The sequence below is a fragment of the Chlorocebus sabaeus genome, chromosome X (assembly GCF_047675955.1).
Source record: "Chlorocebus sabaeus isolate Y175 chromosome X, mChlSab1.0.hap1, whole genome shotgun sequence".
Taxonomy (NCBI): Eukaryota; Metazoa; Chordata; class Mammalia; order Primates; family Cercopithecidae; genus Chlorocebus; species Chlorocebus sabaeus.
This window is the reverse complement of record NC_132933.1, coordinates 143216359-143241990: the sequence shown is the minus strand read 5'-3', so window position 1 is coordinate 143241990 and position 25632 is coordinate 143216359. Positions and strand designations below refer to the sequence as shown.

At 45.7% G+C, this 25632-nt stretch overlaps 2 protein-coding genes across 13 annotated transcripts in view; one reads left to right on the top strand and one right to left on the bottom strand.

The window, feature by feature from the left end:
- The window catches only part of TBL1X (transducin beta like 1 X-linked), a 251124-nt gene extending 245872 nt beyond the window's left edge, over positions 1 to 5252 (top strand). For all 12 annotated transcript variants that reach the window (XM_037986323.2, XM_007990989.3, XM_073013882.1 and 9 more), the window contains 2 exons: positions 525 to 626; positions 1859 to 5252. In XM_037986323.2, the coding sequence (XP_037842251.1) occupies positions 525 to 626; positions 1859 to 1885 (129 nt within the window). In that variant the 3' untranslated portion in view covers positions 1886 to 5252. The remainder of the gene's footprint in view (positions 1 to 524; positions 627 to 1858) is intronic.
- A 5478-nt stretch (positions 5253 to 10730) lies between these two features.
- The window catches only part of GPR143 (G protein-coupled receptor 143), a 41053-nt gene continuing 26151 nt past the window's right edge, over positions 10731 to 25632 (bottom strand). Inside the window, exons 8-9 of the mRNA XM_007990992.3 lie at positions 24103 to 24346; positions 10731 to 11348 (exon numbers count right to left, since the gene is read on the bottom strand). Coding sequence (XP_007989183.3) covers positions 11254 to 11348; positions 24103 to 24346 — 339 coding nt within the window. The 3' untranslated portion in view covers positions 10731 to 11253. The remainder of the gene's footprint in view (positions 11349 to 24102; positions 24347 to 25632) is intronic.

Genomic DNA, 25632 nt, shown 5'->3' with positions numbered 1-25632 from the left:
CCAAAACAGGATTAGATAGGCAAGAGATTTATTGAGGAGCTGTGATGGAAACAGGGAGGGAGGTAGGGGGAAGGGAGAATTCAGACCATAAGGCCAGTCTGACCCTGGGAAGGAGACGGGAAGGGTAGGAAGAGTCAGGGATGGCCCTACAGGTTGGTAGAAAGTTTTGGCCATGCTGATGGAGAGTCCATGAGCCACTTACCCACCAGATGAGTCTGAGTCTCAGCAGATGACTGCCATGGTCTCCTGCCTCCGTCAGTCCTCAGCTGGGCGCAACCTCAGAATCCACGCACATGTGGTGGCAGATGCCACAGGCATAAGTAATCAGGTTTACTCCCTGTGGTGGGAAGTCCTAGAGATACATCTCCACAGCCCCCAGAGTCCTTACTGAAAACCCTTAAATTTTACCATTCTTGAAAATGTTCATGACCAAACACCAGGGCAGGAGCAGCACACATTCTACAACTGCATCTGTCGCAGGCGCCCCTTGCATCATTGTAAGTGACAGCTGCTTTGCTTTGCAGAGTGGAAATCTCGTCCACAGCTACCGAGGCACTGGCGGCATCTTCGAAGTGTGCTGGAACGCCCGAGGAGACAAAGTGGGCGCCAGCGCATCCGACGGCTCTGTAAGCAACACCTCTGGTTTGCTGGAGAGTGGGGTGTTGGGGGCGGCTGATGCCGAAGTGAGCTTCGAGGGCGTGTGCAGCGTTCGTGTCCTGAAGGGCCTAGCCCAGTGCCAGAGGAAGCTTCTGGGCTGGATCCCATCTGAGTTGGTACCACATCTGGGAAAGGCCTTCTCTTTGTCCCTTCCAGAATGTCCTTCTAGTCAACATTTTCTCAGTCAAATTGTTGGTTCTCATCCAGGGTGATTCTGCACCTCTGAGGACATTAGACAATATCTGGAGCCATTTGAGGTTGTCACTACAGTCATGTGTTGCTTAATGATGGGAATATTTTGGGAAATGTGTCATTAGGCACTTTTATCTTGGTCTGAACATCACAGAGTGACTGACACAAACCTAGATGACAATACCTGTCACACACCTAGGCTGTATGGTAGAGCCTATTGCTCCCAGGCTACAAACCTGGACGGCAGGTGGCCATACTGAATACCGTAGGTAACTAGAACACAATGGTAAGCATTTGTGCGTCTAGATCTATCTAAACATAGAAAAGGTTCAGCAGGAATAAGAGTTACAGTCTTACAGGACCACTGCTTTCTGTGCGGTGCATTGTTGCTGGAAACGTCATTATGTGGCACATGACTGTGCTTAGATGGGGATGCCACTGGCATCTCGTGGGTGGAGCTTAGCAATGCTGCTAAACCTCCTACCGTGCATAGGGTGGCCACAATTGTCACCCATGCTGCGGCTGACGAGCCCGGGCCTCTGGTGGCCATCCTGCAGGTCTCCTGGGCTCTCCTCTCCTCCCATGGGGCATCTGGATTTCTTATTTTCCCCTGGACTTGAGGTTGCCCTGACCTCTGGGGCAAGCGGCCTTCTGGCTGACTGGCCAAGTGTCAGTGTAGTCCCCAAATGTTGTCAGAGGCCGTATACTTGGGCTCGTGTTGTCATCTGCCCCACGATGGTCTCTGCCACTCTGTTAATTCCTGTCATTACCCTTAACCTGGCCTTTCTGCTCTGTGCTGTTTGCTTCAGTTTGCTCGGTCCAATGTCCAGATGCCAGTCTGCTATGAGAGCTTCTCTGACCCTTCATGACGATGTTCCAATAAACTTTACTGAGAAACATCGGTGGAGGGCTAGGTTGGGCATGGGGACCGTAGCTTGCCAACTTCTCACTCTAAGGGCATCTTTGTTTTGTCTCTCGAGATGACAGGTGCTATGTGTTTTCCTTCCAGGTTTGCGTTTTGGATCTGCGGAAGTAATCACAAAATACCATCGAAAACAGAAAAGAATTCTAATGACCAGCCATGAATGTGTAGGGTTGCAGCTCTGTTCTCCAAAACTGTACGAACTTGACTTGCGTTAGAGTATACTCTGAAACCAACTCGTCTCTGGCCGCAGGAGTCTATAGGTTTTCGTAATCTTCATCAAGAAGTTTTTTAAAGGCAAGCAAAAACAGAAGCAAATCATATCACACGGGGAGAGAATGGTTTCCACTGAGGATATTCAGCCTGGGAAGCAGAAAGTCACCAGCTCGAGGCGTGTGGATTGGTTTCCACCCGGAACAGGCTCTGTGATGGCTGAATGGAAAGAAATGTAAAAAGCTGTGCCAAAAAAAAAAAGCAAAATGCTGTGATAAACCAAACAGGGAAGGGGGAAACCCTCCTCCTTGGGATTTTTTTTTTGTTTTCCCTAACAATTTGGACACTACAGTTGCTCTCACAAAGGATGTTCAAAGACCAGTTTGTACCGATGACATGTGTAACTTTGTAATCCCAACACTTTCTATTTTCTAGAATCTTCTTTGTTCATTGGGTGGTTTTTCTATCGGCTGGAATTCTATCTTCTGGGGGCCTTCCGTCTGAGATGAAAGCTGTCTTGGGCTTGTTGTTTCTTCCCTGTGTTGCTCCCTGCCCCTACCCCTGCCTTTCCACTCTGGTCAGCTCTGCTTTTTCAGTGCAGCCTCAAGAGACGCAGCCCAATTCACATGAAGACACAGTCTCCCATGGACAGCTTTCCCCCTTCCGCCTTCTCCCACCCTCTCCTCCCCTCGCGCTCGCGCTCGCTTTCTCACTGGCGTGCTCGCTGTCTCTCCCCACCCACCCCGTACCTTTCTCATAGTTGCTTCAGATCTTAGGTCTCAAGGGCACTTTGGCGCGTAGTAAGTGCTTTATGTAAGAAGGCAGGGCAGGGGGCTTTTTACAGGAGGAAAAAAATGACTTATAAGAGAAAGAGCCTGGAGTATTTTTGGAAAAAAAATATTTTTATGTTAAAACAGTTTTAAAATCTTAAAATGGCCATCAGACATAGAGAGCTTTGTGTGATTCATGTTTTCAAAAGAACTGAAGAAGCCACAGGCAGGGCCTGAGGGAGCCCCTGGCTTTCCCCTCAGCCTCAGGAAACGTGGTCAGGAGGACTCTGGCTGGACAACGGTCAGCCTTAGGGGTCAGCAGCGAGGTTGCACTGCAGCCAGTGAGGGAGGTCCCAGCCACGCCGCCTGGAAGAAGAACCTTGCATCTTTTGGTGTGTACGCACCTTGGCAGCCAGCAGGAAAGCCGTGAAGAGCTCGGCTGGATTAGGCGTGTTGGCTACGTCTTTCCCACAGCCGTATAACGACCGATGATCATTTCTCGAAGAGCAGGCTTGGCAAGTCCTTGCAGAGCTGACATAGAGGCCCCCGCATGTCACTTCGTCTAACGCTGACAGAAACGAAGGCAGAAGGAAGATTTTCAGTTCCGAACATGAATTATAGAGGTAGAACGTCGCTAATAATTTCTGCCATCTTTATAATTTCTTTCTCTCACAGAAGACTAGGAGAAAGATCTTTTTTTTAAATAATCGATCTTTTTGCTGTTTTTAAAAAATTAAACAAGGCTTTGTGTTCCTAGAAGAGCTTCATTTCAGTGAATCTGGTGACCTTCATCTGCTTGCTGTCATAACCCGACACTGACTTATTTTTTTCATGAGCAAGGGGGAAAAGGCCGAAGGACAAGGGCCTCTTTTCCCATTGGTTTTCCTGTGGGCAGAAGGGCTGAGGAAGCTGTCCCGGCCCGTGGGGGCTGCTGTGTCACCAGCAGTGGGTAGGGTGCAATCTAGTGTGTGTTCCAGCAGCGAGATGGTGTTACTGTGAAGGTGGCATCCATCTGCAGAGCCAAAACCCAGCCGTCAGGGAAGGGTCAGGGCTTCCTGTGGAACTTGGAATGTGCCAGGACCACCTGCAAAAGCCAGGGTGCGTCGATCATTCTCAGATCATTGATTGGCCTCCACTTGGGTTTGTGAATTATTCATGCCCCAGAAGACCAAAAAGTGCCCTGGTTCTGAGATGAGTATCTTATTCGGGCTGTTTCTGAAACGCTTAGCAAAGAGGGTCACAGTGATGTGGAGTTGCCGCCCCCATCTTTGAAGATAGCCGGTGTCCCCGGATGAGGTGATTTCCCATCCCAAGGACTCCGTGAAGTTTAGGGTACAGTTTGTTGGGGTCCGAACGCACTCATCTCTGCAGAGCATCTGCTGTCACAGGCCAGCCTGTCATTAGACATGGCTTGTGCTTGACAAACCAGAAACAACTGTGGGATGGTGACGGTGGGATGTGTTGCAAACAATTCACTAGACAATCTTCACATGAATGTCGGTAGCCAGGGTCTCTCCCAAGGGATGGGTTTAGTCTTGATGAATGTAAACCACGTTGGAATTGTTAGGTAGAAACCTGGGCTGGGAGGCCTCGGACCCCAGGCTCCATCCCTGGCTTCCCCAGCCTGCAGCTGCAAGCAAAATCAAGCATGAGATGCAGCTAGCAGTCACATCCATCCCCGTTCTCAGCAGGATGACACCATGGACAGCCGTTTCCGGAGCCTCCAGCGTTTGCACACCACTACTTAGCCTCTCTGCTGCTGGAATGTTGATAGAGTCATCCCTGTAATCAAGAAATGGCCTGTGGAATGTTATTGTTCAATGTTGTTTACAGCTCTTAAAACATGGTGAGGAATGCCTAAGTCTTAGTGACCAAACTTGACCTTGAAAGCAGACATAGCATGACAGACCTTCCTGGAGTCTTTGGTTGGGTTCAAAGTGACCAAGAGTCAGGTCCAGCACACACCTGGGAAAGGGATGCTGCCCCAAGGGGGACCAAAAGGGCCGGACGTTACAGGGTGAAACCCTCTGACCCCTCGCGACACCGTAGGACTTGACTTTTGTTTAGTCTTTCTAAGAAATAGATCATAGAGCCAAGTGAAGTGCACTTTGTCAAATGTAAGGGTCTGCTTTGTTCTTGTTGCTTTTCTCTTTTGTAACCTTTTGTTCTGCCATTTAAAAAAAAAAAAAAAAAAGCTTATGTTTCTTGTCAAATGCAGAAATGTTCCTTCCGCCACTCACTGAAGTTTTGCATTCTGGCTTGTGCAGTTTTTATTGTCTGTGTCAGACGTACAGCCAGACGTGTTCTCTATCGGCATTTTTCCTATTCTGTTCAGATGACATCGACCACCGTTTCATTCCCCCTGCCGCCTGTACTCACCCTCACGCTCTTTGAAGAAAAAAAAAAATCACCTTGCGTGTTGTAGCTCATTTGTTTCAAGAGAGAATCAACAGATCATATTCAGTGTCTTGAATAAATTGCTCTATTTTGATATTAGAGAACTTGGTGGATGTGCTTTCTTCCTCTCGCCATGGAACTCTCGGGCCCACGTTGACTGAATGACTGAAGAGCTCTGTATTTTCTCCAGAAGGAATTACCTTGAGTGCCTCTGTTTAGGATTGCTGTGTGAGATAGGGAGCTGGGGGCAGAATGCAGTGACATGGCGGTCACAGCAGCCACCTGCTATTCTGAAGGGTGGTTCTGTCCAGGGAGCGTGCTTTTTAGTGTGTCTCTTTTCAGGCTGGCTGTTGGAAAAAGTCAAAGCAAATAAATATTCTCTCAGCGGATTGATTGACCGGGAGTTTGAGTTCCCGAATTAGCCCTGAGTAATTTGCAGAACCTATCAGGATGGGGCGACTTTGGACATGGACGTCTGCATGGTGCAAACCAACATGTGGCAAACATTTATCGACATTTGTTCTGTGCATGTCTTCATTTATGCTGCTTTCATTAAGAGGTGGCTGTTAAATAATGTAATTAGTGAATGGATATTGCTATCTGCATTCTTTGAAGGAGGCTGTAGATTCCAGGAGGCGAAGAGATGGCCTTACTGTTAGTCTAAGGTTTCACTTTGCAGATGAGCGCCAGACAAAGTCACAGTGTCATTTCCCTCGAATCCTGCTTGTTCCGCACTAGGACAAAGCAGATGGCTGGGGGTGTAGAGGCCTCTGTGGTGATTCCCTGGGAAAGATCCAAGCATGCCTGTGGCCTTCACTGGTGATCCAGATTTTTGCAGGGACCAAATCCCAAATTCAGGTCTTGAATTGGCAACTGAAGGCTGAATATTATATGAGCAATTGTCACCTTTAGAGAAAAACCTATCCCATCTCCCGGTGTTTTCTGGGGTTCACCTGCTCATTTTCATTTTTCTCTTAGGCCCTGCCAAGTGGAGCAAGTGTATTGCCAGGTGGTGGATGTGGGGCACGCTGGGGGGTACTGCAGAACCCTGGGACACCTCGGGAAGAACCGCATGGAAACGGGCAGACCACAAAGCGTGCAGCAGAGTTCCCAGGATAAATGCATGTGTGGCGGGTGGCTTTGGTGGCTCCCCTAAGAATGCCATATGACTAGCTCTAAATGGGTTTCTTCGTGATATAAAGGAAACTTGATTGGGACCACGATTGCCAGAATTTATATAACTTAAATCTTCAGATGGATGGAACCCTTCCCTGCAGTGAGTCTCAAAAGGTTTCCCCTGTCCATTGAAGCTCCTCCTTTATTTTAGGAATCTAAGTTTCAGCTCACTAAACAGAGATCTCGCTTTTTTTTTAAATTGCCCCATCTTGGTGCTGTTTCAAAAGGATATCAGAGAACATTCTTTGTGTTCGCAGAAAGCTCTCTGTGCACAAACTCTCTCTGGAAGCTGACTGATGACGATGGGTGTCTGGTGGAAACCTGGAAGTCCCTTGTGAAGTACAGGAAAAGGGTAGGAGGGGGTGGAGAACAGATTTGTGCCCTTAAAAAAGATGACTGAGCCAGTTTTTGTCCAGTCTGGGTCCTTTGTCTCTGAAGTGTCTCATCCACAGCATGGGAAGCAAGGCAAGAAGTTCCATCTGGAGGATAATGTGGAGAAGGAACGGTGGGTATGGGGAGGGAGGATGTTATCTGTAGGACCAACCTTCAGCTAGAACGTGAAACAAATACTCTGGAGAATGGAGGCTTTGGTTAGGAACAGAGTTATTATGCAAAAGGTACTTATCTTGAGACACTGGGGGAAACAAAACAGCTGGGTGTATGCGTTCTTTCGTAACAACACACCTGCACATGATGATATCTTACTGTGAAATGGGGCAAATTAGTAGGCTACTAAAAAGTTTTTTACCCTGAGCAACATGGTGAGACCCCTATCTCTACATAAAAATTAGCTGGGCGTGGTGGCGAGTGCCTGTGGTCTCAGCTACTTGGGACGCTGAAGATCGCCTGAGCCCAGAAAATCGAGGCTGCAATGAACCACGATGGCGCCACTGCACTCCAGCCTGGGTGACACAGCAAGACTCTCTCTCTTTTTGTTTTTGTTTTTTTTTTGAGACAGGGTCTCGCTCTGTCACCAAGCGGGGAGTGCAGTGGTGCTATCCTGGTTCACTGTAGCATCTGCCTCCCAGGCTCAAGCAATTCTCATGTCTCAGCCTCCTGAGTAGCTGGGATAAAGGTGTGTGCCACCACGCCCAGCTAATTTTTGTATGTTTAGTAGAGATGGTTTTTTCACATGTTGGCCAGGCTGGTCTTGAACTCCTGGCCTCAAGTGATCCACCTCAGCCTCAAAGTACTAAGATTAAAGGTGTGAGCCACCACGCCCCACCAACCCTGTCTCTTAAAAAAAAAAAAAAAAAAAAAAAAAAAAAATTGATGGTGGAATTGATAAACTAGCCAGGAAATTAAAATCAAGTGAAAGCTATCTGATGGGAACAATCTCCCCTTTCCACCCAAACTATGCTCCCAGCTACATCTCTGTTGTTGCCTTCTTGTCACAGGCCAACCCAAACTCCTGGCTGTAGATCCCAGTTCCTTCTCACTTCTTCAAGAACTTTCCTTCCATCATAATCATCGCTTTCTCTCCACTGGATCATTCCTGTAGCACCCCAAGGTACTTGAGCACCTGCCATCTTTAAACAGTAACAGAACAAGCACATCGCCTGCAGTAACCAGCCTTACAGGGAAGTCACTCAGAACCAAGGCTGGCCATCATCTCAGTTCATCATTTGTTTGCTCCGTTGTCTCCTCATTCCCTAGGTTGCCTTAATACACATCCTGATAATTTTTCTGTCCCCAGTACCTAGGCCTGGCCCAGTGCCTCACCCTCTCACTCAGCTCACTAAGTTAAAGATGACATACGCATGAATATCAGCTGGTGATGCTTGGTGCCCCATCTGGGAGTCCTCATCTTGGCTGGATACTCAGATCTCAGGGTTCTTGTTTGAGAGCTTCAGAACCTGACTAGCTAACGTAAGCCCACAGGAATGAATGAGCCAGATATTGGGCAGCTTTAAGAAACCAGAGAACTGGGATCAGAGGCCAAATAGGAACCGCCAAGAGCAGTCTATAGGACTAGGCTCATGAAGATGAGAGATGGAACTGGGTGCTGCCCACACCCCAATACTGGATGCTGGACTGGCCCTGGAGGCATACCCAATGCTACCTCCCAAAGTGGGCCTGCCTGCTGCCAAGGCTTCAGAAATATTTCTCTGTAGCCCATTCCCTGAGGCACAAGCTTCTAACATGTAAGACATGCCTGATTGGCTCTGCCAGGTCACATGCCTTGCTCTGGCTGCAAGGGAGGCTAGAAAAGCCAGCAGCTGGCCTCTTTGCTTTTTGAATGGGGTGGTGGGACTGCCTCATCAGGTAAGAGGGGATCCTGAAACAGAGGAAGGGCTTCTGATCCTGGGGGAGAGGGCAGACAGAATGTCACTACTTAGATGAAGGATGCAGATTCCCCTAGAAAATCTAAAACTTCACATCTCCTTGATACCTTTGATCAAGGTCAGCATGGCCTAGCCCAGGCTCACCCTGGGAAGGTGAAGCAATGGTTATCTAGAGAGCTGGGACAGCCCTGGGCAGGCACTACCTCATGTTGTGTTCATAATTCATCTGCAGCCTTGTGACTCCAGAAGTGCAAATGCAGAAACTTGCTGGACTCTTCTAGAAGAAAAGGAGTCCTAATCTTGATATGAAGGGAGGTGTCACATGGCAGAGCTGTCTGCAGTGTCCTGAGAAGATAGTTTTGTCTTGCTTTTCTATATACATACTGGTGGATTATAATCCCACTGCATGCTGCAACATTTTGGGGAGGAAAAAAAAATAGCTTCAAGAAGTTCATGGACATACATATTATGAAAAAACTATACATGGATTTCAAAAATGTTTTGCATCAACATAAACTCATACTAATTTGTTATAACCTGTCTTAACAGGATCTAGTTTGAGGCACTAAAAAGGATAAGACATCAGCCTGAAAAGAGCCTCTATCAGAGCAACAAAAATTGTTAAAATTGAAATGAGAGCAAGCATCAAATTTATGAAGTTTGAGTGGACAAATGGTGAAATCATTGATGCTTTATGAATAGTTTATGGAAACAGTGCCCTAAAGAAATCAGTTTACAAATGGTGGATAACTCATTTTAAGAATAGATGAGATGATGTTTAAGATGAAGCCCACCGTGGCAAACCATCCACATCAAGGTGTGATGAAAAAATTTATCTTGTTCATGCCCTAATAGAAGAGGACAAGCAATTAACAGTACAGACAATAACCAACACCATAGACATCTCAACTGGTTCATCTTACACAATTCTGACTGAGACATTAAAATTGAGCAAACTTTGCACTCTATGGGTGCCAAAACTGTTGCACCCAGGTCAGCTGCAGACAAAAGCTGAGCTTTTGATGGAAATTTTAACCAAATGGGATCAAGATTCTGTAGCATTTCTTTGAAGAATTGTAACAAGAGATGAAGCATGGATTTCCCATTACCATCCTGAAGACAAAGCACAATCAAAGCAATGACTACCAGGAGGCAAAAGTGGTTCAGTCAAAGCAAAGCAGACTGGCCAAGAGCAGAGGTCAGGGCAACAGGCAAGGCATTTTACTTGTTGACTTTCTGGATGGCCAAAGAACAGTAACATCTGCTTGTTATGAGAATGTTTTGAGAAAATTAGCCACAGCTTTAGCAGAAAAATGTCCTGGAAAGCTTTGCCAGGGAGTCCTCCACCACAGCAATGCTTCCGCTCATTCCTCTCATCAAATAAGGCCAATTCTGCAAGAGTTTCGATGAGAAATCACTAGACATCCACCTTACATTCCTGATTTGCCTCCTTCTGACTTATTTTTCTTTCCTAATCTTTAAAGGGCACCCATTTTTCTTCAGTTAATAGTGTAAAAAAGACTGCACTGACATGTTTAAATTCCCAGGACCCTCAGTTCTTTAGGGATGGACTACATGGCTGGTGTCATCACTTACAAAGTATCTTGACCTTGATGGAGCCTATGTTGAGAAATAACGTTTCTGTTTTTTATTTTCATCTTTTCATTTCATTTTTCAGTGAAATTTTTGAAGTTCATTGAAAACTTTTGAAGTTCCCTCATGTATCTTAATGACCATGATGGAAATATGGGCATTAGTCAAGTTCTAAGTATTCCTTAGACTATGTCATTACTCAGCACAGCATGAGGCTAAATTTGTGAGCATAAGTCATCCTGTCTTCTCTGCCTCCTAGTGTGTGTTAGGAGGCCAGGCTGTGCTGCTGCTCCACGGGGCCCTGGTTCCCTATTCATTCTGCTGCATCTCTACCTTGCTGCTGTTTGGCATCATCAATAAGCTTAGTCAAGAGCATTTCCTCTAGAAATCACATCTTTACTGCAACTTTTCTATGTTTAGGTATGTTTAGATACACAAATACCACTGTGTTACAGTTGTCTACAGTATTTGGTACAGTCACATGATGTTCAGGTTTGTAGTGTAGGAGCCATAGGCTCTACCGTATAGCATAAGTGTGCTGTAGCCTGTACCGTCTAGGTTTGTGTAAGTATGCTCTATGGTATTCACACAACAGTGATATCACCTAACGATATATTTCTCAGAACTCATCCCCATCATTAAGCAATGCATAACTGCACATACATTTTCTTTTGCTAGAAGTGTTAAGACAGAATCCAAGTCAGGCTGGGAGCCTAGTCATAACTATTTTATTTAACTACTTTCCCAAGGACTTGGACCTTACACTTACTTTATAGCCAGCCTCAGAAAACTTCCTAGTGGCAACTAAGAGGGTAGAGAAGCTGTAGAGTGGTCTGGAGGGGGCTCTTCCATTCCCACACGCATATGCATGAATCATTTCTCCTATCCTAAAGGCTCTTCGGGAAGAAGCTCTAACTGGTGATGAGAGCAAGGTTTGGGGGCTGCTACACTTTGGCAGTGCAGTGATGGGAAGGTGAGAACACAGTTCTAAAGAACAAGAATTACAGAGTCTGAGGAATATGCGGTCTGGACCCCCAGCACATCCCCTTCATAGGTCTCCATGGGTTGGGAGAGCAGGGTCAGCCTCATTTTTGTTGCAGGATTCACTTGCAGTGTGAATTTCAATTGTACTGGCATCAGAACCTGCAGAGGAAAAGACAAAAGACTGTGACAGTGTCTGCATCCTAACAGGTTTGTCATCAGCTTCAGAAAATGCTCAGTATTCAGTGCATGGAGTTTTTCATGTACCAACTTTGGTCAAAGTCCTAGCATTCATCTCATCTGCAAAAAAAAAAAAAAAAAAGAAAAAAAGAAAAAGAAAAGGAGGTGTGGAAATCTACATCAACTTTCCATCTACATTTTACTAAATCATTACAACGGATGAAACAAGCCCTACAGAATCATCTAGGCTAGTTGATAGGTGACTGCGGCACAGATGCTGCAGGTGACACAACTGATGGTTTAGGAAGGTTTCGGAGCCCCGGGACACATGCTGTTTGATTTAGGAGCAGAGCACACTCTTGTGACCACTAGTACAGCTTCTACTGAGGACGGTAACTCACACAACAGGGACCCTATGGTTGCCTGGCTACCTACACTCAATTCCAGGAAGTGCCCAAAGGGAGACCACCACTCTGTAAAACTACGCCACCTCCCAATTGTCTTTTCATGGACGATGCCATATGGTTTCAGCAAGTAGCTCCTCCCTGTCAGCATCTAACTCTACTCATGGAAAACTCATCTCTCAATGCCCAACTAAATACACAGTAGTACATGCCTGGTAACTCTGTCAAATTGGGCTCATTTGTTCTGATTGTGACCCTAGATAAGATGATAAAGTGATGAATGATATTTTTGTAAATACCAGAATGTATTTGTCCAAATATGCTTAGCATTCCCTTCATGAGAAATTGCTGGAGACATTTTTCTCAGGCCTGGATTTCAGGGCAGTTTGCTTCCATGCACAATGTTTTCTTTTAAATCATGAAGAATCTTGTAACTGGTCACATTTTTCTCTTTACTCTCCATCTTGAAAGCCCAAAGCCAAACTACTAATCCATTTTAACTATGTGGGGCTAATTCTACCTGGCTTTCTTTTGATTTCATTGTTATTTCCTTTTGTCCTGTTTTCTTTCTCTATTAATCAATTTTCCCCTTTCTCCTGTCCTCCTTACAAAATGTGACAAGATTTACAAAAAGCAGACACACTACAAAGAGGGAGAAAAACGTAGGCAGCAATCAGCAGTATGAAAGTTAACACCACTCCCATTGAAAGAGTAATCCTGGATGTCAGTCATCATTCTGATAGTGACAGGAGGCAGCCAAATGCCTAGGCAGATAGAGGCGGGTCTCTGGTTTGGGGTTTCAACCCCACCTTCAAGCCAAAAACAGCCTGAAGGCTGAAAGACTGGACTGCTGGTCCCAGATGAAACCTGCAACCCAAAGTGAGAACTTCTGTTCCTGCCCTTTCTCAATTGATTCTTTCTGAATAATGCCTTTTAACCAATTGAACATTCCCTTTTCCAATACTACCTAAGGCCTGCCTCTCCCCAGTTCTGAGCCCATAAAAGCCCTGGACTCAGCCACATTAGGGAAACTTTCCTGCCTTCTGGTAGGGGGACCACTCTTGCGTCCCCTCTCTGCTGAAAGCAGTTTCATTACTCAAAACTCCCTGCCTTGCTCACTCTTCTATAGTCAGTGCATCCTCATTCTTCTTGGGCATGGGACAAGAACTTGGGAACTGGTGTGCAAGCCAGACTTGGCCCAGGCGAGCCGGGTGGGCAGGCTGTCTGCTGCGACAGGTAGCATGGCCGAGCGAGGCCTGGGCGGGGCACACCAGCCAGAGGTCCCCAGCTTGCAAAGTGACCGAGAATAAAATCCTGCATCAATTCCAGCAACACATCTTCCTTCAGAATCTGTGAGACCCTTTGGAACCAATGTCAGAATTATTCTTTCAATCCCCAAATATCCTAGAGTACTTGCTCCAGCTGCAACACAGGTTATAGGCTTTAAGTGGGGAATACAAAGGTAGAAGACACAGCAGAGGGTGGCCTTCCTAACAACAGATGGGGCAAGTGACTGCACTCCAAAAAGCCTCCAAAGCCCTCCACCCATGGGCCTTGCTGACAATCGCAGCTTAGTCTGTGTCCCTCTCAGTTCCCTCACACCCTTCAGCACACTGCCTCTCTCCCTCTCACTCCAGGCTTGGTCCTGCCACAGGGCATTTGCACCTCTCTTTTTCTGCCTGTAAAGCTCTTCTAATTTTCTCATGGCTCCTACAGTTCATTAAGGTCTCAATTCTAATATTACGTCATGCTCAGGGAGACTCTCATGACACCCTCTCTAAAACCATGCCCCTACATCCTCCCTGGTTTTTCTTCATGGCATGTCCCACTACCTGGCTGGAATACAATGTCATTATTTGTGTTTTCCATCCTGTCTCTACCACTAGAGCAGAGAGTCTCAGTGGACAGGGAATGTGTCTTAGTCACCATAGTGTACCTAATGCCCCAGACAACACCTGGCATGTAGAGGATGCCCACTAAACACGGGGAATGGGTCAGTACAGTCATGTAGGTGCCTTGACAGCAACGGGATGCAGCACTAGTACCTTGGAGCACTCACTAAGACATGAGTATAAAGAAGGGCAGGAACAAGCACAATTTTAAAAGATACATGCAGAGTTTGAGAGGACATATTAAGGAACAAAAAAAAAAAAAAAAAAAAAAGAAACATTAGACTTATATAGAAAAGAGGAAGTGAGAAATTGAGACATCAGGAGAGATGTGCTTGGAAAGGATTAGGGAAGCCTGAGCTATAGCAAGAGATGACAATATTACCAAGAAGGCAAGTGTGGGCTGGGCGCAATGGCTCCAGCTATAACCCTAGCACTTTGGGAGGCCGAGTCAGGAGGATCACTTGAGTGTGAGACCAGTCTGGGTAACATAGACCCTATCTCTTTTTTAAAAAAAAAAAAAAAAAAAAAAAAGGCATGATTGCATGTGCCTGTGCTCCCAGCTACTTGGGAGGCTGAGGTGGAAGGATCTCTTAAGCCCAGGAGTTTGAAGTTGCAGTGAGCTGTGATCATGCCACTGCACTCCAGCCTGGGCAACAGAGTGAGATCCCACCTCAAAAAAAAGGCAATTGCAATATGTGTCCCCCCAACACATACACATGCACCTGCCCACACACACACAAGCACTATGGGCTGTGGGAGGACATGGCACTCAGATCTTCCTCTCAGGTTTGGATTAAGATGAGTCCTGGATAATCTTGGTCTGAGTAACTCAGATCAAGTGTGATAAGCTGCTTGAAGAGCAGGTAAAGGGATTCAAGGATGTGGGGAGGATGGATCTGGCTGTAGATCGCCCAGCCAGATCCTGAGGCGAGTCTGGGTAGCCGACAAGGATGGTGGAGAGGGTGGTTTTGTTAGTGTGGTGAACCTGCTTTTCCTGGAGCCCAGACACCAGCTGGGAAAACTTCTAAAGGAGCCTTCCAGTTCCGGAGCAACATTCTTGCTGGAAGGGGGCTGGTGGCACTTCAAAAAGACTTGATTCTAACAGGGTCACACACTGTTTATGAGGACATCTGGATTCATGGGAACTCATTTGTGATTTCTGTGGTTCTTTTCAAATAGACTCTGGGCTGGGGTGTCACATGGTGGCTTGTGATCAAGGCCTGGACTGAGGACACTCCCCCGTGACCTCACACTGTGGGACATGTTCTGGGTCCTGTGGCTTTGAAGAATTTCTAGTGCTTTCATCCTCTCCCTAGGGCTGCACAGAAGAGAATATTTACGCATGACAACTTTCTTGAAGCAAATTCTGCTGGGAGGGAGCTGCCCCAGTTCAGTCTGCCTGTGCTCAGTTCAATGAGTGCTTTCCAGCAGCCTTGAATTTCCAAGGGGTTTTCTCTGCTGGTCTTACAGGTCTCTGTGAGCAGGGAACATGCTGGCTGAGCAAGTCTCTGAGAAGATAATTCAACCAGGCTGTTGGAAGATGTTGACTAATTCCCAATTGTTACAAAATCTGTGAAGATCTAACATCCCTGCAGGAAATGCACATCCCAGTGACCTCATGGTACCCAAGGGCCAACCCCCTTCCTCATGGCCCCTTTAATGAGCCTTGCAAGTCCAGGCAGGTTGTTTGTATTTTCTCGGCCCCATGCAGTTCTGAGATTTGGACATACAGCCATGCACCACATAATAACCTTTTGGTCAACAACATTCCAGTGTTCCCATAAGATTATAATACTGCATTTGTACTGTACCTTGTCTATATTTAGCCATGTTTATATATACAAGTATTACTGTGCTACAATTGCCTACAGTATTCAGTGCAGTAACATGCTTTACAGGTTTGTAGCTTAGGAGCAAGAGGCTATACCATCTAGCCCAGGTATGTAGTTGGGTATACCCTCTAGGTTTGTTTAAGTGAACTCTGTGGTGTTCACACAGCAATGAAATTGCCTAACATGCATTTCTCAGAATGTATCTTCATCATTAAGGGATGCATGACTGTATATTGGATGTACATTGTACCCTCAACTGCCTTTCTCAGATCCCCTGAAAACTGAAGTCCTAGAACTGAAACCCCAACCAGCGGGCACTGAGCATGAACCATAGAAAACATGACACCTGGCCCAACTCCACTTCAAGGTGTTAAATTTGATCTGGCCAGCTCAACAAAGTCCAAGGCCCTAGGGTATGTTCTCTTCCACACCCTCATAGCAACTACAGTTGATGGAGACACCAGGTGTTACTTTTAGGGAGAGGGGAAGTAACAGCAGACCACTGACGGGAAAGCTGATCTCCTAGAGCCCAAGCTGAGACTTCACGTGAGCTGGGTGGGTTTTGCAGAGGAGTGGAATAATGTCCAATTCTTGGGCAGTGTCTCAGGGTGCTACTTGGAGAATAGGCTGCTGAAAAAATTCTGTGTATGCATGGTGCTAGATAAGGGGCCTTACCATTGGGGGGGGGCTGGTCTAACAGCTTACTAGAAATTTTGCAAATTATGGAGGGGAAGAGAAGTCCATGCTAACATGATGGCTTTTCAGAGGCAGTGAAAAGCAGCAGCCTTGAAAGGCAGCCCACTGAGTGCCCCAAAGGCTCCTGTTTGAAGTATGACTCCTCCTGTTCCAGAAAAGGGTCTGTCCCTCACAGGTACTTCTGCCTTTCCTACCTTCCTCCATGTGCCCACATTTATCTCTACAGCTTACTTGTGGAAACAAGCTCCAACTGGTCCAAAGCACCCCACTCTCTCCCACTCACTTGTTGCTGTCGGTATTTGAATGAATCAACAGGGCTCCGTTGAAACTATGAGAAGGTAACAGGCACGGGAAGGGGAAGGGCTGGGGCTTTGGGTGTTTGCTGTCTTGAAAGAAGTGCTTTGAAAGAACACTTATTTATATTTCAAAAGCTTTTTTATTTTTTAAATTCCATATCCCAACAGACTTCTGTTTCAGTGGGTTATTAAAATCCAGGTATACACACAGAAAAGGCTAAATAACATCCAAAGGACAACAGGGAGACAGAAATTGTGAGAAAAACAAGGGACTGTGAGAGAGATAAAAGATTATGAGGGAGGATGATTATGGGAAATAATGAGAATTCTGGGGAAAATGAGGAATTACAGGAGACAAAGCGAATTTGGGGAAGTGAATTCGGGAAGAGATGGGAGCTATGGGGGAGAATGGAGAACTGTGGAAGAGAATGGGGAACTGTTAGCAATAAGAGGAATTTTGACAATCACAAGGAATTAGGAGACACAAGGAATTGTGTGAGACTTAACGTATTGTGGGAGACGCAAGGAATTATGGAAAATCATAAACAGGAAATAGTGGGGGAATTGAGCGAGAACTGTGGAAAAGAAGGAATTGTGGGAGAGATAGAGAATTGTGGGACAGAACAGAAAGGAGTGGGGAAATTGGAATTCTGGGGAGAATAATTTCCTTTGTGAGACACAAAGGAAATTTGGGTAAAGAGAATTTGTAGGAGAGACAAAATGCGATAGAGAAAGGAGAATCTTAGGCTGGGCGCCGTGGCTCATGCCTGTAATCCCAGCACTTTGGGAGGCCAAGGTGGGCAGATCACTTGAGGTCAGGAGTTCAAGACTAGCCTAGCCAAAATGGTGAAACCGCATCTCTACGAAAAATACAAAAAAAGTAGCTGGAACTACTAGGGAGCCTGAGGCAGGAGAATTGCTTGAGCCCGAGAGGCAGAGGATGCAGTGAGCTGAAATCATGCAACTGCACTCCAGCCTGGGCAACAGAGCAAGATTCTGTCTCAAAAACAAAACAAAACAAAACAAAACAAAAAGGAAGGAGAATCTTAGAAGAGAAACCATGGAGATGTACAAGAATGATGGAGAAATATGGAGGATAATGGGAAAGTGTGGAAGGGAACAGAATTTGGAGGGAGAGGAAAGAATTATGGGAAAGGACAGAATCATGGGGGGAAAATGGTTGAAAACCGAGACTTACAAGAGAAAAAGGATTATGGGAAAGACAGGGTATTTTGGAAGAGAAAAGAAAAATGTAGAAAAAATAAGAATTTTAGTGAGAATGAGGCACTGTGAGACAGAAAGGGAATTTGGAGAGAGCCAGGGAAGTGTGAGGAATAAAAAAAATCATGGGAGAAAATGGAATTGTAGGAGAGAATAGAAATTTGTGAGAGAGAGCAGAGAACAGAGAATTGTGGGAGGGAATAGGTAATTGTGGGCAATATAAGGAATTGTGGACGAAAGGAATTGTGGAAGGCAAGATATTGTAGAAAAGAGAACTGCGCCAGGCACAAAGGATTAATGGGAAAGACTAGAAAGTTATGGGAAGGTGATGAAATTGTGAGGAAAGGTCAGGAATTGTGAAGGAGAATGTTGAATTTGGGGAGAGAAATTATGGCAGAAAATGAAAAATTATAAAAGAACTGCATGTGAGACAATAGACAGCAGAATTATAGAAAAAGAGATTTATGAAAGATAAGAATAAAAAATTGTAGGAGAAATAGAGAATCTGTGGCAAAGACAAAGATTGTTGGATAAATGGGGACTGAATGAGAGAAACAGGGAACTGTGGGAGAGACCAGAGAACCATGAGAAAGACAGGGATTGTGAGATGAATAGGGAATTATGGGAGGAAACAGAGGATTGTAGGAACGACCAAGATTGTGGGAGAAATAAGGAATTATGGGAGAGCAGGGAATTGTGTGAAGGACAGGAATTGTGGAGAACAGAGAGTTGTGGGAGAAACAAAGAAGTATGGGAAAACAAGGCATTGTAAGAAAGACAGACTTGTAGGAAACATACAGGACTATGGGTGGGAATACAGAATTGTGGGAAAGAGCTGCAATTGTGGGAAAAGCAGGAAATGGCGGGAGAGAATACTGAATCTTGGGAGAAAAGGAATTATGGTGCAGAATTAGTTGTAGGAGAAATGGAATTACAGGGCAGAGAGAATGTGGTATAGAGAGAATACAATTATAAAAGAAAGATTTCTGAAATAGAAGAATGGAGAATTGGTCAGGCGTGGTGACTCACATCTATAATCCCAGCACTTTGGGGGACCGAAGTGGGCAGATCACTTGAGGTCAGGAGTTTGAAACTAGCCTGGCCAACATGGTGAAACCCCATCTCTACTAAAAATACAAAATTAGCCAGGCATGGTGGCGTGCTCCTGTAGTCCCAGCTACTCTGGAGGCTGAGGCACAAGAATCACTTGAGCCCAAGAGGTGGAGGTTGCAGTAAGCTGAGGTCGTGCCACTGTACTCACCCTGGGCAACAGAGTGAATGAGACACCATCTCAAAAAAAAAAAAAAAAAAAAAAAAGAATGGCAAATTCTGAGAGAAAGAAGAGACATGTGGGAAAGAAGAAATTGTTAGAGAAATATGGTACAGTGGGAGAAACAGGAAATTGCTGGAGAAAGACAAGGATTGTGGGAGACACAAGGTATTGTGGGAAACACAAGGCATTATGGAAAATTGTGAAGCCATATTGTGGGAGAAAAAAGCAATCATGGGAAAGATGGGGGTTGTGGGAGACTCAAGGTACCATGGGAGAAACACAGAATTGTGGGAAAGACAAGGCTTGTGGGAGATTCCAGGTATTATGGGAGATTCACGGCATTATGAAAAATTGTAAAAAGGGATTGTGGGAGAAACGAGGAATTGTGGGAAAGATTAGGACTGTGGGGGACTCAAGGTATTGTGAGAAAGAGAACTGTGGGAAAAAAAAGATTATTGGGAAGAATGGAGAATTATGGGAAAGAGGAGGAATTGAGGGACAGGCCGGAATTGTGGTAGAGAATGGATACTTGTGGGAGAGAACAAATTAGAGCGGAGAATGGAGAACTGTAGGAGAGACAGATTGTGGTAGAAAATAGATTATAGAAGAGGCCTGATGTGGTGGCTTACGCCTGTAATCCCAAAACTTTGGGAGGCCGAGGTGGGCAGATCACAAAGTCAGGAGTTCCAGACCAGCCTGGCCAACATGGTGAAACCCCATCTCTACTAAAAATACAAAAATTAGCTGGGCGTGATGGTAGGTGCCTGTAATCCCTGCTACTCAGGAGGCTGAGGCAGGAGAATCATTTGAACCCAGGAGGTGGAGGTTGTGGTGAGCTGAGATCACACCATTGCACTCCAGTCTGGGCAACAAGAGCAAAACTCCGTCAAAAAAAAAAAAAAAAAAAAAGAAAAAGAAAGAAAGAAAAAGAAAATAGGTTATAGAAGAAAACAGATTTTCAAGAAAAAATAGAATGGAGAATTGTGGGAGAAAACAATTGTTAGGGGAATGTTGTTGTGAGAGAAATAGGGAATTATGAGAGAAAAAAGAATTGTGAGACAGACAGGTGACTGTGGGAAAGAATGCCAAATTATGGGAGAGCCATGGAACTCTGGGAGAAATACAGAATTGGGGAAAATACAGGGAGATACACGGAATTGTGGGAGAGATAGGGAATTATGGGAGAAACAGAATTGTGGGAGAGTAGGGAGGATTGAGGGTCGAACCAAGAATGGCGGGGTGGGTGTGGTATGGAATTGGGGAGATAAAAGGCATTGTGGGAGAGACAGCTATGCTCCTTTCTGGCCATGTTCCTGGGCTCTGAATGGGCCTTGCCCCACCTGTGTGGGAACATAGCACCTGTGTTCTATCCTAACCATGACCCCTCCACTCCCAACAAGCCCTAAGCCTCAGCCTCACCGGCCTGGGCTTCTCCCCAGGATGATCCCTAAATCTTGCAAGTTTGTATACTAGCACACTCGTCTTCCAGGAAAGATCTATACTCTTGCTCCCACCAGAAATGCCCTGCTCTTAGTAGCCACATCCCTCCTGCCAGACTCTGCCCCTTCCCTCTCACCAGGCCCCACCCCAAAACACAGTCCCAGCCAGGCCCTATAAGCTCCACCCAGGCCCCACCCCTCCTGCCAGGCCATGGCCCCCTGGCTCGCTCCCTGGAGGGAAACCAGGAGGTACCAAGGGGCTGGGTCTCCTGAGAGCCAGCGCAGGTCCAGGAGCTGGGTGCCTGCACATCTAGGTAAGTGGCCTCAGAGACATACCCACCAGGAAAGATTTAGAAGGGATCCTAAAACTGTCCCCAAACAATACAATGGTGATGAGAGCCAAAAGTCAGATGTGGAAATATTTAAAAATGTGAGGTGTCTTAGGCAGCAAATTAATTTTAATTTCTGAATAAAAGCCTTTTTAATTCTTTTTAGATTAATGTATGCAAATTCATGCATAGAGTTACCATACAAAATGGTGATGACTGCATGTTATGGGCAATTTTAAGATATTCGAAGGGTGACTAGATGCAAACTTATGACCCTAACCACCACCTCAGTACCACCACCACTTTATACTTTATTTTTCAAGAGATGGGGTCTCACTATGTTGCCTAGTCTGGACTCCAACTCCTGGCCTGAAATGATACTCCTTCCTCAGCCTCCTGAGTAGCTGGGAATACAGGTTCATACTACCAGATCAGGCCACTTTATGCTTTTGCAGACGTTTGTTGTTAATTTTGAAAACTCAGTCTGTGCTTCAAGCTCTGTCCTCAAAAAGCCTGACAGATGTTACCTAATAATATGTCACTTGGAGTTCTAAATCGGCCATTTTTACAGGAATTCTTCCCACAATAAAAAAATACTGATTGTATTTCTCGTTTTTCTCAAAAGGCTTTCCTTTTGTTCTTTCCTTTTCCTCCAATGTTTTCTCCAATTGCTATTTTCATTGATTGTTCTATTATTAGAATAGAATGATTTTTTAAAATATTTTAATTTTCTCCAGTAGACTGTAAGATCCTTGAGGGCCAGGTTTACACATCTCCAGTATCTCCACCCCACTCAGCTCCTAGTACACAGCCTGGTAGAGTTTTGGGCAGTCATAAGTAGTTATTAACAGAATTAGAATGGGCCAGGTGCAGTGGCTCAGGCCTGTAATCGTAGCACTTTGGGAGGCCGAGGTGGGAGGATCATTTACAGGAGTTTAAGACCAACCTGGGCAACATAGGGAGACCCCAACTCTACAAAATAAATTTTTAAAAAACACGCACATAAAGCCAAAGAAAATTAGCAGGATATGGTGGCACCCGCCTGTGGTCCTAACTACTCAGGAGGCTGAGGTGGAAAGATTGCTTGAGCCCAGGAGATCAAGGCTGCAGTGAGCCATGTTCGTTCCAGTGCACTTCAGCCTGGACCACAGAGTGAGACCCTGTCTCATAAATAAGTAAATCAATCAATCAATCAATCAATCAATCAAAGAATAGGTGTATCCATACAATGAAATACTATCAATCCATAAAAAGAATGAAGTTCTGACACCTGCTACAACATGGGTGAATCTAGAAAACAGTATCTGAAGTAAAAGAAACCAGACACAACAGGACAAATATTACACAACGCCCTTTCTATGTAAGATCCAGAACAGCAAAACCATAGAGACAGAAAGGAGATTCATGGTTGCCAGGGGCTGGGGAGAAGACATGGGAAATGACCCCTTGGGGACACAGGGTTTCTTTCTGCAATGATGAACATGTTCTGTCTTAGATAGTGGTGACGTGTGCACAACCACTGAAATGTGCCATTTAAAGGGGTGAGCTTTGTGGTATGTGAATTATATCTCAAATGTTTTAAAAAGCCAAGGGGCTGGGTGCAGTGGCTCAAGCCTATTATCCCAGCACTTTGGGAGGCTGATGCAGGAGGACCACTTGAGACTAGCCTGGGCAACATAATGGGACCTCATGTCTCCAAAAACTACAAAATAAAATAAACTAGGCATGGTGGTGTGCACCTGTAGTCCCAGCTACTCAGGAGGCTCGGGTGGGAGGATTGCTTAAGCTCAGGAGGTGGAGGCTGCAGTAAGCCGTGTTCCTTCCACCGTGCTCTAGCCTGGGTAACAGAGGGAGACCCTGTCTCAAAAAACAAAAACAAAAGCAGGGAGCCCTCACAGACAGCAGCCTCCAGGAATGACTGCCCTGCTTATTTTTCTATTGGATCTTTATTTGTTTTGTCTAAAACCTCTATGTGAAAACATCCAACCTTTGAGCGGCGGATCTAGGCAACAGCTTGCTGGAGGGAGCAGAGGTAAGGAAATGCTGATGGATTTTGTTTGGTGGTGGTGATTGGGGTGGGGTGCAGGGGACTTTTACTGTTATTTCTAGTGTTTTATTTGACTGTCAAATATCTGCTCGGCCACTTTAAAATACCAGGATGGGAATACAAAGCCAAATAATTCAAGATAACATTTTTGGCTTCATTCCCCAGATGGTATCAGTAACTCTACAGACTAACAGCAGATCCAGCTGGTGGGTTCCTCATGCTTCGTGAACTATTTGTACCAGATGGAAAGTCTGTAAATACATCCTCTCTGTGTGCCTTTTAGCTTCAGCCAGAACCATCTCTTTCTCTTTGTGACTCCCAATTTCAACCAGACAATATTGTATCATGGAATCAATTCATCAGTTCATCACCATCTTTTTTGGCCTTCAAAGTAAACCAAGTTTGTCACCTGAAAGTGAACCTTCCTTCAGTGTATTTGTTTGGTTTTGGTTTTGTTTTGTTTTTTTAGACGGGGTTTCACTCTTGTTGCCCCAGCTTGAGTGCAATGGCACGATCTCAGCTCACTGCAACCTCCTCCTCCCAGGTTCAAGTGATTCTCCTGCCTCAGCCTCCCAAGTAGCTGTGATTACAGCGTGTGCCACCACACCGGCTAATTTTGTATTTTTAGTGGAGATTGGGTTTCACCATGTTGGTCAGGCTGGTCTCGAATTTCTGACCTGAGGTGATCTGCCCACCTTGGCCTCTCAAAGTGCTGGGATTACAGGTATGAGCCACCACACCAGGCTATTTTTGTATTTTTAGTAGAGATGGGGTTTCACCATGTTGGTCAAGCTTGTCTCTAACTCCTGACCTCAAGTGATCCACCCGCCTTGGCCTCCCTTCAATGTATTTGAATAGTAGGAATGGAAAAGAAAATGGAACTCCTTAAGCCATTTCCAAACATCTTTCTACATATTATTTTTCTTACTCCAAATTTCAACATTATTTTGGTACACCCCATGACGGGATTGTGTGGTATTTGTCTTTGGTTTTGTGTTTGTGTGCATTTAGCTCAGACAACATCTGGAAAAAAATCACATTTTTAAATCCAAGCCTAATTATTCTGAGACACTGGTTGTGAACTGGGAGCCACTGTGGTCCCCCAAGAGACATTTGTCAATGTCTGGAAAGAGTTTTGGTTGTCACAATTGGGGGAATGCAACTGGCAGCTACTGAGTCCACATGAGGGGTGCTGCTAAACACCGCACCATGCACAGGACAGCGCCTGGGACAAAGAATCCTCTAAGGCTTTCCAAGGGGAGCCCTGGGACCCCAAAGTCTACCTGCTGTGGCAAACAGGGCATTACCTTCAGACAGCATGCTCAGGGCTTCATCAGAAGTCTGCCCACCCACTCGAGACACCTTCTTGGAAGCAGGGTTTTCCTGGGGCACCCGGGAGTCCAGCGGGGATGGGTGAGCCCCATCAGCAGCCGAGGTGGTCAGTGATTCCCACTGGATCTCCTTCCTGGGAGACTGAAAACCCAGGCTACATCCTGTCCAGCCATAGAAGGCCAAAGACAAGAGAAATCCCTGGGCTGGATTCAGGATTCCCTGGAGAGAGGACAGAAAGACACATGGCAGTCAGTGCAGTGTGGCAGGAGTCAGAGCCCTGGGCTGTCACAGAGTGACACACTCCCCTCAGGATGCCCACAGGGCTGGGCTCGCTTGGAAGTGACCATGGGTTGGCTGGTGGCTGGTTGACTGGTTGGTGGGTTGGTTTGGGGCAAGATGAAGATTGGCCACAGTAGGTGCTGTACCTTCAAGGGTGCCTGAAAGTAGAGGGGGGTGGGGAGAGGAGAGGGCGGGGAGGAGCTGGAGTAGAGAAGGGAAGAGAGGGGACAGAGGATGAGAGAGAGGAGGGAAGGCAGGAGAAGGAGAAAGTGGGAGGGGAGGGTGGGGGAGGAGAAGAGGGCGGCAGTGGGAGAAGGGGAGAGGGAGCGCTGTAGCACAGTGACTGAACAGCCAGCTCCTCCCGCAGCCTGGGGGCCTCTGTTCTCCCCAGTTTGCCACCCTGTGCTGCCAACAGAGCACTTGATATAATAAAGGTTCCTGAGGCTCAGACGGAGTCTGGGAAACATCCCTCCACTCGTGTGTGCTGAGGACACATAAAGTTCACCAGAGGAACCCAGCCAAGCTCCAAACCACATGCAGGGATGGAAGGGCCAGTGCTGGTTCCATTTGAAAGTCTTTGTGAATGAGCCTTTCCCCATTTCAAAAACAATATAAATATGGATTCTGTGTAGCACAATATGCACCTCCCTGCCAACAACACGTGTGCATTTCTTCTTATAAAGGTGAGAGAATGACAGCACTGGGGCAGCCTGCCCATGGGACTTCTACCCCATCATTCTCTTCATGTATGTCCATCCAATACGTGTATTTTTTTCTATTTCTTTTTTTTTTCATTGTTTCCCCATTGAAAAAAAGATAAACACGTTTTTCTGTAGTTGTAATTGGTATAATTGTATATATTTGATTTCCCAGTTAATACCAGAGATTTCATAATCATCATTTTTAACATCTGAGTAATATTCCATCAAGATGTAATTTACTTAACCATTTCCTTCTTTCTCTTTCTTTCTTTCTTTCTTTCTGTCTGTCTGTCTGTCTTTCTTTTTTTGAAATCTGGGTTGCCTATAATGCTTTACAATTATGAAGGATAATGCTACCAGGAATATATCCATCGGTATGGCTTTTTCATGGTCTGAAACATTCCTTCAAGATCCACGCTCTGATATTGAGAGACTGCCAGGAGCTTTGATACACTGCGCCAAACTGATTGACCAGAGTTGAAGCATTTAATAAGGATCCCAACAACAAACAGAACAGCCAGCTAG